This window comes from Pogoniulus pusillus, chromosome 20 (genome assembly GCF_015220805.1).
Source record: "Pogoniulus pusillus isolate bPogPus1 chromosome 20, bPogPus1.pri, whole genome shotgun sequence".
NCBI classification, from domain to species: Eukaryota; Metazoa; Chordata; class Aves; order Piciformes; family Lybiidae; genus Pogoniulus; species Pogoniulus pusillus.
Genome location: NC_087283.1, coordinates 15,469,298 through 15,486,692, shown reverse-complemented (window position 1 = coordinate 15,486,692; position 17,395 = coordinate 15,469,298). Strand labels below are relative to the sequence as shown.

General features: G+C 40.8%; 1 protein-coding gene across 1 annotated transcript in view; it reads right to left on the bottom strand.

Moving 5' to 3' along the window:
- Window positions 1-17,395, bottom strand: part of TENT4B (terminal nucleotidyltransferase 4B) — a 43,540-nt gene that overhangs the window by 16,420 nt on the left and 9,725 nt on the right. Inside the window, exon 2 of the mRNA XM_064160350.1 lies at window positions 267-390. Coding sequence (XP_064016420.1) covers window positions 267-390 — 124 coding nt within the window. The remainder of the gene's footprint in view (window positions 1-266; window positions 391-17,395) is intronic.

Below are 17,395 nucleotides of genomic sequence, written 5' to 3'. Positions count from 1 at the left end.
AAATATTAATGAGAGCAAATGTTGCCACAACTTATGCCCCTTCTTGGACTACAGCAGGTGTAAGCTTATCTTTGTCCTATATGTGACAGAAAATATCTTGTATCATTTTAGAAATAAAGATTATCTCTCTCATTTGATCAGAAACCCTTTTGGTGTTATTTAATAAGGAAAACCAAACAGTATTTTCATTATTCAATACTTTACAAAATAAACAGGAACAAGATGTTGCTTTTATGTATTAACTAATAGAACAGTGTCATACTCACATCTGCATTAGGCCAGAGCTCTTTTATAACATTTTCTATCCTGTTCACCACTTCCATCCGCATTCTCTCTTCTTCAGGTCTGGGAGACATATACTTGTAGAAGTCAATGATTTCTTCATGAAGGCTAATAACGAGGGAAAAAAAACAGAAAAAAAATCAGGAAGTCAGAAAAATATCCAAAGAATTAAACTAAAGCTACTCTAATCAAAGATGCTTTTAAAGCTCCTAGTTACCCATATTGCTAAAGAGCAGTTTAAGAGTAGGATGCTATTAAAAAAACATCCTGATTCACAACACTGAGTAGCATTTGGTTTGCTGTTAGTTTCTTATTCCATAGGTCAATGTTGTACTGCGTTCAAGTAAATCTAAATTCAAGCACCTCCAATTCACACTGAAAGTCCCACTCTGTATTTTGATGCCAGTGTAACACAGGAATGGTTCACTCTTCAGCTATGAAGGCAGATGTAAGCTCTGGGTGCACACTCTGCAAAAATTCAAACAGGTTTTCAGCCAACGCTTCCTAGTCAGCTCCTTGGCACCAGCAAGAGAGTTTCAGGCATCAGACTCTACCCAGTAGCAAGCTTTTAAAAAGCTGATAGTAACCGTGCCAATAGTAGAGCTAGAAAACATGCTACTTTTACTGCTTAGAGAAGATATGAATTAAATGTGCACTCTCTTTCCAGAACAGGAAAATAAGTAATACAAACACAGAAGTAGTGGCTGGGAAGAACAAGTGATTGGCAGTTAACCCATATTTGACAGTTTACCATCTCATATGTGCTCCTCACAGTTAGTAAACTGTTTAGATTACCCATGACTAGAAATAAAAACGTCTTCATACAGTGCCACAGATTTCCACGCTTCTGCAGTGCCAACACACCATTGACTAACTATATTTAAAACAACAGACATAAACTCTTTCATTCTAGCCACAGAGTAGCTAAATTAATGTAATTTGTTTCCTGCAATGACCACTGCAGTAATAGCTGGTTATTTTTTAATAATGTTTTGTTTCCAGTTACCAAGAACAACTCCATCTCTCTTTAAAGCTCTGAGGGACCATCAGCAGAAAGGAATTTATTAAGAGCAAAGCCCTTAGATGAGATGTGGAATCTAATACTTCCCCAGTGCACACATACTTAATAAATCAAATGTTAATAACTGGAGGTTGTACACAGGTGTCAACAAAACCTTGAAATATGGGGAAGTTGTACTTAAGAGAACCAGGGTGGGGACAGAACTCAAACCATCTTCACTATGTTCCTCACTACTGCGGTGTTACAAACAATACAAGCTTCCTTCTCTCAGTGGCAGAGGAATAGAATCATAGAATCAACCAGGTTGGAAGAGACCTAAGAGAGCATCCAGTCCAAGCTATCACCCAGCCCGATCCAATCAACTAGACCATGGCACTAGTAATAAAATATTTGCATTACTTTTCACTGAGCATTTATTGGAATTTCAACCCCACATAGTTAGGGGAATAGTCAAATCCTAGCAACCTGTGGTGGCCATCATCACAGCTTTCTCTAACCCAGAGAGAAAACCTCTAACAGAGCTCCTCCAAGGGGAGATCCAGATAGATACTTCAATTACCTGCTCTAGATCAACATTTGGAGAAGTTTCTCCTCCTCTCACACCTAGAGAGGGAGACTTACAAACGTTTAAACTGAAAATTAAAACAATCCTCCCCAAAAACTCATCCTGCAAAAATGCAAGGTGGCATCTCCCTCCTCATCCCCTTACTGCCACACTGGCACAAAGCCTATTCATGTACATCTCAGGTACCACAAGGATGTTCTACACAATTGCAGCTCCAATACTAATAAATTCTTTTAACACTGCTTGTCCTTGGATGCTTACAACCTGAGGTTAATGTGCACATTCCAAACCACTACTGGCATCCTTTACAATGGGCATGGACTGCTCTTTGCCTTTGGCTTTTCAGCCATCTTCTGTTGTTCTGTTCTTCACTGCTGATCAACGTGTTGGCATGTAGACCTTCTTACAGCTATTCTCCCATTGCAAAAACTCGAGCTCAGGCAAGAAGTATGTGATAAAGGACACAGTGATCAATCCAACAGCCTTGTTCACTCTCCATCCCCACTGCCAGTCACACATACTGAACGACAAATTTAGTCTCCACATGCTTGTCCATTAAGGTAGCATTCAGAAACAGAAGCAACAAGGAAAACAGGCAAAGCCACAATAATCAAACTCTAGAAAACACAAATTATCTCTCAACTACATTTTGATGAACCAGCTTACAAGAGGACCTGGGAGTCTACTTAAGGCTTCCTAACACATCTGCCAAATTCTTCACTTTCCTCACAGGCTATGTTGTGGAGAACTGATCAGGCAGCACAGCCCCGATCCTGCCTGTGCTCCTCTGGACTAGCTGGAACAGAGGAGTTATACCCACAAGGCACAAAATCTGCCTCAGAGCAGTATTTTCAGTAATGCAAGACTGAGTGCATGCAAGCACTGTGTGCCATGAGGAGTGGCACCAGGTTGTCTGAGGGCACTTAATGGTGCAAACCATGCTGGGATAATACCAAGGGACTATCCCTGGGGAGGAATTCACGTATGGCACAGCACAAATCCATACTGCCCATCATTAGCAGGCCCAGCTGCTCCTGCAATTCCACATCACAGAAGTCAACTGTTCCCCTGTCCCATAAGGGAGCACTGAAAGAACAAGGCAATCATAAAGTAGGTCCCCGAAGTGCACAAAGATCCAAGCCATACAGACACCACAGTTCTCAGGGTATTTATCTTCATTAAATCCACTGACAGTGGAGATAAATATGTCAATTGGTGCATTCTTCAGAAGCACATAAAATAATTATGTTGTCAGAACCAGATGTATTTGTTTTTCTAAATAACATGTCTGCATCTCTTTAAATGGAACTCTTCTCATTCTCAGGAAGTCATCTAAAGCTTTATGGCAAAACAAAATATCAGGCATCATACAAACACACAGAAAAATCACATTGCACATCCACTCTCCCTAACAATGAAGAGGTAGAAAAAAAGAAATGTAAATGTTTTCAGTGACAGAAGAAAGGCTTAGAGTCTACTTGAGAAAGTTTCCATCAGCACACCAACTGGAAATACTACAGACCTATCTATACTTCATCTGCTGCCAAGACCACTTGTGCTGCAGAGACACAGCACGCAGGAGACAGGCAGACACTGAAAAAGCTCAAGACTACACCTGGAACCATATGTCCCTGTGCTGCTCAATAATAGCTGCTGCCAAGAAAGAAAGGAATGATACATTAAATTCCAGACAAATAGGAGAAGCCAAATGCAGATTTCAGATCAGTACAACATGAAAGCATGACTTCAATTAACGTGGAGTGAACAAAAGCTGTACTGAAAACGAAAACTCAAGGTTATTCACTGTCTTAATCAACATCTATTATAGGAGCTACTTTTAAAAACAATTTGTTTGGATTAATGGAGGCTGTTTACAAGAGTCTCTAGTGGAATTTTTTTATCTTTAGCCAAAATGAAGATCAAAGAGTCTGAGAAGTTATTTTTGGCATCAAAACACTATTTTGTAATTGAATGCCACTACACTCATTAGTTATTTTAGATAAAAATCCTTAAAAGGAAACCTGCTTTTAGAAAGAAATTACACTGTAATAAAGCTGATTTCACTATGGAGAGATAACTCCTTTGCTTTAGTCGTACTGAAGCATATCAATACTCAAGACCTACTTAGGATGCATAGAGAGTGTTACTGGTTTTACAGTAAACTGTAGTAAACAAGAGGGACTTGTCCTGTACTTCAGGAAATCTTAACATGAGGAAAAGAAAGATAACACAGTCTCTTACACTTTCTCTGAGTAGGCTTTAAAATGAACCACTAGCCACATCACACCTTGTTTTTAAGCCCGGTAGGCTGCTTCCTTCAGAACTGCACACGCTGGACTGCATTACAGCAAAGGGAAGCCATTAAATTTAGTCCATTACAGTGTCTTATGTCTGCCTGACATGTAGTGATGTGCCATTAAAAACAAATTATGGTTACAAAAGTTGTAATCACAAGAAGGACTTCCCATGCCGACATCACTGAAGAGCAGCACAGAAAGGCAAGTCTGCTAGACTCAGGATGTTTAGGGGAAAAGCTGCAGCTTTTGTACAAAGAACACAGTGTGCTGCATTTTCTTACCTTGATTAGCACCTTACTCCACTCTATAGTACAACTTGTGGGCTACTAAGTGTGCAACTCAGGATTCTCAAGCTCGTTTACATATATTCAAGACACTGTTATTCAGGAGTACGAAGCCTAGCACACCTCTGTCAATCAATTAAAGCACAATTGCATAGGAACAAAATGTTATTTCTCTTTTATACACACAGCACACGGCCAAACACAGGAACCAACACATATGCCTGACTGTACACTTTGGCTTACTGACATGTAAAGCACACCTCACTACCACTCCAAGTCCAGAACTGGAACTCAGTGTGATACTGGGAAGCACGTCACTTTAGGAAACCTAACGGGGGATACTACAAGTCTCACTTCTCTGCGCCAGAATCCCAATGACTAACCGGCCATGCTCACAGACTTTGGCAGCCTGGAGGAAGCCTGCCCAACACTACCAAAGTGCTGGGATTTGGGACCAGCTGCCCCAAGTGTGCTGGACCCTCTCTGCCTGCCCTGAGCAGCTGAGAAGCAGAGCACAGCAGAGCAGCCAGCAAGACAAGCTAATTCTCTCTGGTTTTGCTTAATCGCTGGCCAGCAGTTCAGCATCACCTTTGCATGCCAACGTGCAGGATTGTACTAATCACAGTAATAAGTTCTCCTTGAAAAAATTCCAGCCTTTTTCACTCTGGAATTGTGTTATACTTCCACTCTCCTCTGGCTCTTCTTCACTCTTCATTTCACAGGACAAATTACGCAGGTATGCACATTCTCATTTTTCTCACCACCCATAGCTTCTGCCCCAACTGTTAAGAATGACTGGGTCAAAAATTCTGCTCATCCATTCCACAGAGCTTCATCTACCTTCAGCATATATATTCCTTTGCACATGAAATGGTATTTGCAACACCATGAAGATGATTTAAAGCATCTAGCATCTGATTTTAACCATAGGCAAAAAATGATAGAGTGGTCATTGACTACAGTTTTTTTGTTTGGCAAGATGTTCTGAATGAAGTTTTGTTTTCAGAATGATGAAAATCTAAATTATTTAGAACCTCTGCAGATGGTGGGCAGAAGTAACACATGAGGGCAGAGATAACTTTTGCCTTTTCAAACTATGTTTTAAGAGCAATCACTGATTGACCTAAAATTTTATTGATCTTACATCCACACTTAGATACTTGTCATTTCCCCCTGTAGCACTAAGCCTTTTGTATCCAAATTTTCTTTGCATGAGTAATTCCTACAGAATGGTGTTTAGTTGCCCCTACCATTTTAAGTCTTCTCTGGAAAAGGCAAAATAAAAATCAAAGGCAACAAGAGAAATATTGTAGAATTTCAAATTTATAATTGTCTTTGGGGAAGAATGATAGAGAGAAACCTGATCTATTTTAGCTTCTTGAAAGCATCAATACTGAGAGTCCTAACTGCATCCATCCCTCCACTCCTGAAACTCTAGTAGTGTAGAAGACAACAACCGAATAAGCTTCAGTTGGAAGCTTTCCAAAGTGTTTTAATATGGAAAAAAGATGGCACTGGTTTTGCCACTGTAACAAAAGAACACAAAATAAAAAAGAATTGTGGCAAGAAATTCTCATCCTTCTGAAGTTTCATGTATCAAATAAAGTCTTTTCCTCTCTCAGGTGTGACCTATTTGGCCCTGAAGTGGTTTGGCACAAAACTGCAGCAAAGGTAAAGGAAAGATACAGAGAGCCAAATTCTCCCTCTCATAATCGTATCTGTTTTTAAATACTGATGTTAAAGCAACACTGACAATTCATAAAATGGGGAATCCAACAGCTTCCCAAATTAACTTCCAATTTTAACAATTTCCCCAGAGTGTAACAAAGTATTTTGTAGATTGCAACTACTATCTACATGTGTTGAATAACCAAGTAGGAACAAGAGCAGATACTGTAAAGATCACTAATTATTTTCCCACCTGCAAACTCAAGAAAAGCCAAACATTACTGAAGGGGACTGCAAATAGACTGCTTCTGCCGTGGTCCTCTTCCTACCACCTAGGCAAATGTAGCAGACAATTTTGTTTAATATTTGCTGGTTTAAGCTACTGGAAAACAAAAAAAAAAAACCACTTAAGTGCACTTCTGGTGATTTAATAGGTAGTTACGTTTCATGGTGACTGCCACATCAGTCCTCTGAAGAAAACAGAAATGTGTATAATAAACCAAACCATTTTCAGAAGCCTCAGGCACTTTGACCATCACTTTATGTGTGCTTAGTTACTGAAACGTATCAGTATATCACAGGTCACATAGCAACCATATTTTGAGCCACATATGCCTTACAGAAGCTTTAAAATAAAACATCCCAGAAGATGTCTGTATTAGTAACCTGACAAACACAGGAAAGCTTAAGGAGCTGGGGTGTTGTTATCACACATTTTTCTTCAGTTCACCTGTTTGAAATATAGCTTTGCAGACTACCTTTTCACATTTCACTTAAAAAGACACAAGCAGAAAAAACCAGATATTCCACTGCTATGCAATACAAGATACCACTAAAAATCAGGGTATCTGCTGCAGTAGTTTCCTAAGATGCAAATACACTATTTCTCTTTGCAGAGAGATAGGAAAATGAGATTTATTTTTGTTCCCTTCCACTGTAGCCCAGTGTTTGTTAGCACTCCCTGTCTTCCTGGCAACAAGATCTGTTATTAACAGGATTACAGAAGCTTCCTTAATCCATCTAAGGCAAAGTTAGCCAAGTTAAATCCCACCACCTTCACCAGCACAGCTAAGGCAGCCACCTTCTCCTAAGTGTGGTAGGGAACCCGAAGAAGGCTCTCTGGGGACAGCAGCAGCAGTCACATCCACCCAGATGGCAAGGGGTGAAAAGAGGCCATTGGAAGAAACACCTTAAATCTACATCCAGCAGACCACCTCCTGCAAGCAAGTGGTATTTGAGTATCTTTGGTATTCATCCAAGAACAGCTTGACCTTTCTGACCAGCATTTGTCATCTGAGTAATTCACAGAATTGCCTTTTAGGACTAAGGGAGGGCAAAATGTTCACAAATATGTCAATGATTCAGGCACCCAGATCCTATTCTCAGGACTAACATCTTTCAGGACTAATCTAATGACTCTGAGTTTGAAAACACTTCTCTGAATGGAGTGAAGTTGCTCAGTTTACAGTGAGCTATGCAAATTTCTTCAAATGCTGTGAAGTATTAAGAAAAAAGAGCCACTAGATTTACATTACAGCGACTACAGTTTCTATCCCGTGCAAGTACTGGAAAGCACATAGCGAAGTCCACACTTTCTTCCTTACAAGTAACACTCATCCTCCAAAAATCCTAGAATTAATGTAGGGGATTTTATTTATATTCTGGATTTAAGGTAAACTCAGAAGTGTAACTGCATCACGAAAGGCCCTAAACCAGCACTGCCTTATGGAATCACCAAGGTGTAGTAGAGACCTAGCAAAGCACAGGAGAAAGAAGCAGTGTAGCCAGGTCTTTTGAATTACTGAAACTATTACCTCCAGCTTTTCAGTTTATTTTATAGAACCTTTGTTTCAGTCAATGCCATCATCGTCAAACTGATTCAAGTGATTTCTAATTAAGACTCAAACTCTTTAGTCAAGAAGTAACCTGAGAGACTGTTTATTCTTGTCAAGGTAGAAGTGGGCATTTTCTGTATGCTCATAAATTGCAATGTGTGCTTTGTCTTCATAAAACACAATCAGGTGTACCAGATGTTTTTTGATAGAAATTTGTCTTTTAAGAGGAGAAAAAAAAGTCCTACTAATAGGCACTCTGAAGTACAACCCTGCAACTGAACCACTGGAGGCTTTTAAATCCATGCCATACGCACGCTCAGTCTTCTGTCTTTACAGCAGTTTCAGCAAAACCATCAAATTTCAACTGGAAAGATCATTTTGAGAAGTACCCTTACTTCCCATTGATTTTGTTTAATCATACTGTACATAACAACAATCTATCTGCATCACTAAGTGTACAAATAGGCTTCTGTTTCTTCCCTGCAAAGTATCTGCATATTATCCCTCATTCCTATCTCTGTAACAAAGTCCTATTTGAGTCTGCTGCTTCTTCTCTCCCAGGCAGTCTCATTTTTGTAACAGCAGAGTGGAAAAAAAAAACCTATTAGGAGAAACTGCTACCTCAACTGAGCTGAAAGAAAAAATACTAACAAAAGAACAAGATTAAGGAGGAGAGAAAATGTTTTGTGCAGGAAAAACAAAGTGGGAAGCACAGAGATTGGAGATTGCTGTTTCATTTTATAATGACAAAAAGGCTTCACCTCTAGTAATAGCTAATCATCTTGAAACACACCAGTACTTCCCAGCATCTCCTATAAAATACTACCACAAGCTTTTTCTTTAGCTCTCTGGTAGAAAAATATGGGTCTATTGAAACAGTTACATATACAGACCAGCTGTGCAGTTTGCAACCTCATAACTTAAAATACACTTAAATACTTCTAAAAGCCTTTAATTTTGAAGTGCAAACAATAGCATGCACTTCATACATCCTGTAATCACAACTTGAGGTACATTTCCAAACAGCTAACACCACAAAGAAGTTAAAGGTATCTCTTTGCCATAGTGGGGGAATTGGTAATTCTGCAGCCTGACAATTCCCCTTCCTCAAAAAGCTCTCACCCAAAAAATCCAAACAACATATTTTTTTAAAGCAAGAGCTTAACAAGAAGCAAAAGTAGGTATCACTATCAGTAGTAGTTCAATTTATATTAGCAGAATTTTCCCAGTAACAGTCACATTTGGATTTGTGTTTGGATTGTAGCAAAAGCTATAGGCAACAAATGCCTGCAATGCTTGCAAGGAAGTCTGACCCTTTTTGACCCTGCATGATAGGTAGGAGTTTGGAGTTAAAAACAAAAAAATGTACTAGATCAGCTCTGCAAATATCACCAGTAGTGTTACCATTAAATCAGAACAGAGGGATGCAGCAGGTCAGCTAACAAGTCTTTCTGTCTGTCTTCATAAAGCCAGGCTAGCAGGATGGCTCTTTACACACCACTAGCATATTGCTACTGTTGTTAGTGTAGTAAATACTATTACAGAAACAAACAATCCATGACCTGCCAATAAGTGACACCCTATGCTATCCGGGCAGAGGCTCTCTGCACGATGATGAGACCTTCCAACTTATAAGCTCAGAAAAAAAGTCTCCAGCTGAAGACTCTGACTGAAGCTGAAAACTCACAGCACAGACCTTTGTCAGCACATAAACGGCTCTGTGTGTGGAAAGTCACTCAAGACGAAGCCAGGCAAACCTTGCATGGGGATTAAAGCAGGGGTTTCTGACACGTGAGAGAGAGAAGGCAAGTCCTCTACTTTCGTACGCACTGTGAATTCTGCCTGGCAAATGTTATTCTTGTTTAGGACTTGACAAACTATTTGACTTGAGATGTTCATGAAAAGGAGAGCAATGCAATTATTTACTCTGTCTCCTGCCATCGGAGTTGATATAAACTTTCAAACATCCATACCACATAAATCCACACCAGTCCCCAAGAAGGGAGTCCCTACCACAATCCCAGGCTCATACTGCTCACATCAAAGCCAAATCAAAAAGCTGTTTAAAGTCCAAGCTCCTCCCAGCAGCCAGCACTGCCTACACGCTTGCCTCTGCAGATTTGCTATGCACACCTGACAGTGCACACTGCTAACTCCAGAAAGCCACCTCATGTCCGCCTGTGCAGCAAACCTGCTTTTTAACTGCTAAAGAAGCAGAAGAACCAAGAACAGAAGTCTATACACCTTTGCATCAATAGCACATTAAATCAAACTTAAAATAATTGAATATAAAAGTAACTAGCCATAGTTGCAGTTTGCTAATTGCTTTTCAGCTCCAGCGTAAGTGACTTTCAAATGGAATGTGAAGTGCCAGCATACCACTTGGAAAGCCAATGCAGATTCCTAAAACTTTCCAACATTTTGTAACATTCAGGTTTTGCTGCTTGGGGTTTTTCTGACAGCAGGGAATTTTGCACAACATTTTGGAACACTCAAAGAATACCTAAGTGACCTACAAGTCACTTTGCAAGTGAGCTGCAAGTTCTGTCTATGAACTATTCAAAACTTCTTACAAAAATATCTGAAGTTATTATTTACTATTAAAAGGACAAGGCTTAAAAGTCTCTATGCTAAACATATTCTCCAAGCAAAATGGACAGCGAACCAAATTTCCCTCTTTAGCACACATTCAGAAACAGTTTATCACTCATTTATGACTCGCTATTGCAGTTTGGTGACACTGCTACAAGATTAATATCAGTTTAAATGTACTGCTGTCATATCCAGACAAAACTTAAATCCCAAAAGTAGTTCTCCCTCTCATACTGAAATGCTCAAACATGGGCAGAACAGGTGCATTTTAAAGGAGGAAGAACAACAATCATACATACTATGACAAGGTACAAGAACACCTGAGCTAACTTTCTACTTTGATGTTTTGTTATCTTTATGGTAAGGGTGTGCACAGTGAACTATGTTCAGTCAAAGGACTCACTTTTGGGCTCATGATGCAGTACTATGTTCCTTTAAAAATATGTGATAGAAACTATTTGTTCATATTCTGGTTTGTTCTTTTGTTCTCTGATACTCCCACTTGCACAGGTGGATGCACAAGTACCAGACAAACCATGGACCATGAGCAGTAGCACTCAACCTGCAAAACAGCTGCCTTCCTTTGCTCTGCTGTCACTGAATTAGAAAGCTACAAGCAGTAACTGTCAAAACAAAGGAAAATGCCTAAGTAGATCACAGAAAAATGTTTCCTAAGATCATCTCAGCCTAGCAAGAGATGCACACTCTAGAGCTTCTGTGTCAGGAGCAGGAAGAAATGCCTTCTCCTTCAGTGTAGGTAACCAGTCTTGTCCTTCCAAGTATGTGAAGAAGCTGGTCTCTGAGTAACCCTGAAGATAATTTTTTTTCTCCTGAAAGACTCAGCTTGTAACTCTGTCAGAAAACTACCAACATATGCTTAGAAAACATGTCACTAAAATGCTTTCCCATCTTAACATTCAGAGACACAACTACATGCTGAAAGATGACTTACACAAGATTTCATGCAACCACCTCAATTGCTTGGACATAAAGACAAAAGAATCAGCACCTGGTGAAAAAAGGGATTTCTCATGGTTTGAGCATTAGAGCCTCACAACTGACCCAGGACTAATATGACACAGGTGAACACTGAAACTCGATCTAGGATGGCACTTCCCCAGCATGGCACACCTCTTCACACCATTCAAATGTTGTGCATCAACACACTTGTGCACAGGCTTCCAAAGAAAGGAGCAAAAGGAGAGCAAGGAGCCCTCCCTCAAAATAATTTCAGTAATAATTTGAAATATTAAGCACATGTCTAGGGTACCAAGAAAACGAGTAGAAAGCAGAGCAGTGGAGACCAGCTATCAGAGGGTTGCTGTCATCTCCACAAACTGCTGAATCAATAGCAACTAGAATAAAATGTGTTCTAGCATGCTTGAAGCAGGTACGCTTCAGGGGAGCAAAGACTGAAGTGAACTTTTCCAGTATATAATGCTCACTGACTTCATGCCTACAGGCAAATACCATATTATACAATAAAGGAAGTTTGGAATTACACAGCTTTTCTCTTTGTTTGCTCCAAGGTGCTGGGATACCAGGAGCTGACACTATTTACTGCCATTGAAACATTATCTTTTACCACCTCGATATGCTCTATCATATTTGACCAACTTGTAACAAAAGCAGTTTTGGAAGATCAAAAGTTAATTTCAGTTTAGATTTCAGCTAAGGAAACACATGCAGCTGATGTGCAGTTTTATTAGAAGACAGCAACAAAAGCAAGACAGTACTGTCCTTTGTGCCTAATCTCACAAACTATCCCATAACATGAAATCCAACAGCTTGATGAGGCAAACTTCTCTTCTGCCTGATGTAAAGAAGCTGTTTACCTCAAACAACAAACTAGCTCTTCAAGGCAAAAATGAACAAGAAAATTTTCTCCTGTGAGTACCTGCCAAGCATGACTACTACAAGGAAAAACCTCCATGGATGCATGAGGGTTAAGAGACCAAGTACAAAGCAGAAGCCTAAGTTGAAGATCTTCAGGCACATGAGTTGAATCACCCGGCTAAAGAGAAGTGTGACATAACAAGGCAAAAATTAAAGTATCAGGACCTCATTTTTTCAGCTCATCACAATAATAACCCACAGCTGTGTGAGTTGCAAACACGGTCACTACTCCAATCAAGAGAGCTTCCTCACCATACTTCAGCAGACAGTTGTGAAAAACCTCCTGTGAGAAGCTTCCAGAAGATGAAAGAGATACACACACCATTTTCACACAGTTTCCAAAGATTACACACACAATGTTTTAGATACAAAAAAAAATCTCAGAGAGAGAGAGAGAAGGGAGAAGAATGTGAATGCACATGAAGGAGGATGCTTTTTGTAACAATTCCCTCAAAACACACACAAAAGCCAAAACTAAACTAAAAAACCTTTTGCTTCTTGTCACATTTTAGGAAGAACCAATACAGTCTCATGTAAGGACTTGCTATCTCCAGACCACACATTACCATGTAACAGTAATATCAGCACCTTAGTCATCACACTACAGCAAGATATTCCTGCATGCTTTATTTCACTAATCTTTTTACTCTTAATTGTAGTACTACATTTTATGAAGGGCTTATCTATACTTGTGACAGGTTAGTGCAAGTTCTGTCAGATTTTACTAGATCCATAAATAAAGCAATTGTGAGAGAATGTGTGCACTCACATCTGCCTGGAAGTAAATCTATGCTGAGTGAGATGATCAGCCAATGTTTCTAAATCACTTGCACGCCTCCTTCTGTACTACTTTCACTTCCCTTAATTGGAAGCATATCTAGAGGACTAACATGATTGCATTTTCATAGAACCATTGAATAAACCAGGTTGGAAGAGACCTCCAAGATCATCCAGTCCAACCTACTACCCAGCCCTAACCAATCAATTAAACCATGGCACTAAGTGCCTCAACCAGGCTTCCCTTGGACACCTCCAGGGACAACAACTCCACCACCTCCCTGGGCAGCCCATTCCAATGGTAAATCACTCTCTCTGTGAAGAAATTCCTCCTAACATCCAACCTAGATCTTCCCTGGCACAACTTGAAACTGTGGCCCCTTGTCCTGTTGCAGGTTGCCTGGCAGAAGAGACCGACCCCCACCTGGCTACAACCTCCTTTCAGTGAGTTGTAGACAGCAATGTGATCTGCCCTGAGCCTCCTCTTCTCCAGGCTAAACAACCCCAGCTCCCTCAGCCTCTTATCATAGGGCTGTGTTCCAGGCCCTTCACCAGCTTTGTCACCCTTCTCTGGACATTTTCCAGTATCTCAACATCTCTCTTCAATTTAGGAGCCCAGAACTGGATATAGTACTCAAGGTGTGGCCAGAGCAGTGCTGAATACAGGGGAAGAACAGCCTCCCTTGTCCTACTGGCCACTCTGTTCCTGATACAGGCCAAGATGCCATTGGCTCTCCTGCCCAGCTGGGCACACTGCTGAAACATGTTCAGCTACTACCTACCAGTACTCCCACATCCTTTTCTGCCTGGCTGCTCTCCAGCCACTCTGTTCCTAGCCCGTAGCCCTGCTTGGGGTTGTTGTGACCAAAGTGTAGAACCCTGCACTTGGCCTTGTTAAATCTTATTCCACTGGCCTCTGCCCACCCATTCAGCCCATTAAGATCCTTCTGCAGGGCTCTCCTACCCTCCAACACATCAACGCCTACTCCTAGCTTGGTGTCATCTGCAAACTTACTGATGCTGGACTCAGTGTCCTGGTCCAGATCATTGCAGGCTATTCATCCTCACACTGAACTGATGTGCCAGAACTGCCCTGGAGCAGCTGCCTCCTACCTATGCCCTGCACTCAGTGTAGCCATGGTACACAACCAGCTCATGGGCTGAGCTGTTGGGTCTCACCCAGATGTGGTAACAGAGCTTTAAGGGTTATAGAGGTAATCATCATGGACAGCTAGTAACCGATATGGAATATAGCAATACCAACACATTGGCATGATTGTCATACAACACCTGAGTGCCACCAGTACAAAGGCACTGAAAAGGCTCTTGAGATCTGTAGCTGAGGTTTTTATACAAACTTAGAAACAAGAGCTGTGGATAGATGTTGATCCATGTCTATCTCTTGCTCTGATGTCATAAATCCATAGAATTCCAGAAAAAAAGCCATCCTGATATGTTCATGTGTACATTCACAGATTCACAGAACACACAATCCTATGAGTATTCATAGATTGATAGAATACCAAGTTGGAAGCGACCCTAACCCTAACCCATCTAGTCCAACCTTTCTGGGTGAGAATCTATAGTAGCAAAAAGTTACAGAATTATTAAAGTTCAAATTGCTCCTTCTGTAAAGCTGCTGGCAGCCTAGGAAAACCATCTGAAGCCTGCCTCCAGTTAACTAGTTTTAACTCTCTTTTTCTTGCTTAAGGAATATTTTCTTTACATTTCTTCTTCTTCAAATTTCTAAGTAAAAGGACAAAAAGCAATATTCAAGTAGGACTGATGTCTTAGCACTCCTTAACAGTTCATCCAAAGAGAAAATTCAAAAAGGCAAACACTCCTAATCTAAGAAATCCCAGCATGTTTAAACAATGAATTAGCATGCTGCAGGGGACCGAGACAACTTTGGATCACTTTGTCTCAATCAACCAAGCAGCAGCAGAAACAGGACATGTTTTGCAGGGGCAGGTAATTAACTGTTTCTAAGGTCGTAAACAAGGCTCATGCACCATAACCAGACAGGCTATGGGGCAGAAGGACACCAGCAATCAACCTCCTCCAAGAAAACCCTACAGCACATGTGTGAGGACAGGGTTGTACAAGAGGACAAGACCAGCCTCAGGATGTGCACCCGCCACTAGACGAATCCAGACACCTTCTATCAAGACTTTGATACTTCTTTCTCTTTCCCATTTCTTCTCTTCCTCTTACTTCACTGCTAACTGTTAAGCTTTTATTTGTTATTGTTAGGTGTTAAGCTACAAGAATTAGTCAAAACACTGCAGTTAGAATTAGAAACAGAATGAGCTAAATGGCAACAGGCTGAGGAAACCTTAAAAGAAGGCCAATGACAAACCTCTGCAGAAGTTGAGGGAAAGCTTACACTTTCTGGGAAATGTTTACAAACTTCATTTAGGTTGGGCAGCTTGTGCCATCTCAGCAGCTTAACTACATTCTTATTGCCTTTAACCAACAAAGAATGTCTGCACCCTTATCACTAAAACCTCTCCCTATATCTTTCCTTAACAAAATACCCTTCAAAACCAGCGAAAACAAATTACTATGGTCCAGAACCTGGCAAACTAGGTGATGATCTAAATTGAGACCATGTGAGAACAGGAAATAAAATTTCAAAGTTCAAGCTTGAAAGTTTGATGACCACCCCTCAGCTCAAAGACTCTTGCAGAAAAGAAACCCCTCACCTTCTGAGCACACGTAGCCAATTTAAGAAAAGCTGGACCTTTAATAGGAAACAAGTAAGAAACTGACCAGTGGCTGATTAGGTGTTGACATGAAGTGTATCTTCCACATTTCACTGTATAAATGTCCTCCACAAATTTCAGCTGGTGTGCTGGCCTGTGGGAGTGCCCCTGGCACCCAAACTTATGCAACTCTGTAATAAAGCAACGCCTGCTCGTTAATGCAAAACCCAGCAGTAAGGAGTGTGACTTCAAATTTCATGGAGTAAGATTTGAGATTACAGCTAGCAGAGTACGACAGGATTTATACAGTCAGTTTGTTTTTGCTAGCCTTTCCAAAGGTGATGTTGTTTGCTGGGAAACTGATTCCCAGTACTCCTTTAAGTATTAGAGATGGCTAAAGCCAAATCCCTGTCTAATCTGAAATTAAGACCTCTCATCCAAACAAAGGCTGAGCAGAGGGGTGACAGAGACAACGTTAAACCAAACATTACTGTCAAACATACCTTATAATGTGGCCAAGCAGGAAAACTGCAAGAGAAATACAGTAGACATGCTATGGAAACTGAGAGAGAGTATGTTTGAAGAGTTTCTTTGACAGAGGGAGAATAAAGCTATCAGAGGAAGAAGCCCAAGGATATCATGGTCCAGGGATACTCTTCACTGTAGATAATCCAAGGCAACTCTGGTCCTTGACTCAGAAGACAGCATACTGAGCAGGAAGATTAGACTCCACTGAAAGAGGAGATCCGACTGCCATTCCTACTTAGGAGTTGAGTCAGCTTAAGGAGGATACAAAAAGCAGATTGTCTCCAACTCAGGCATGACAGACACTTTGCTTCATCAGCTCTCTCCCATGTTAACTGCAAACACTCATGACACTTTTGATTAAAAGGTCTCCCAATTCCCAAAGGATGTATGTGGTATGACTTCAGGACCAGTTGAAGGCAACTTTAGCAGCCAGACCTGACACAAAAGGCCACTCTTACCTGCAGAGAAGTTGCCCAGGAATTACAGCAAATATGCAGGCTGTGTTAATAATCATCTGCAACTTGCACGGTGGTCTGCAGAACCGAAATAGCAGGATAGGTTATCCCCAGGCAAAAGTGAAGGAGGTGGGGGATAGAGAAATCAGCTATGGAAAGAAGGATTAAGTAAAAGGGTCCCTTGAAAACGAATGGACAGTTTGGCCTTCCCAAATTTACAATTGTTAGCAAAAACATGGAAGGCCACAAGCAAAAATCTTCTAAGGAAAGAAGGTGACACCCCAGCCCCAATTCAGAAAGCTGTCACTCCTAGGGCATTGCTGAAGGAAATCACTCACTCTCCAAAACTGGGAAACTCCTTCTGCCAGCCCCAGCAAGTGAGCCTGGGGCCGGTTGGTGGGGTTACAGTAGAAGTGTCAGAGAAAACAACCGGGGCAACTTTTCAGCAACCTTTTCCCTGGGTCCATTCAAAACTCCAGTCACTCAGACA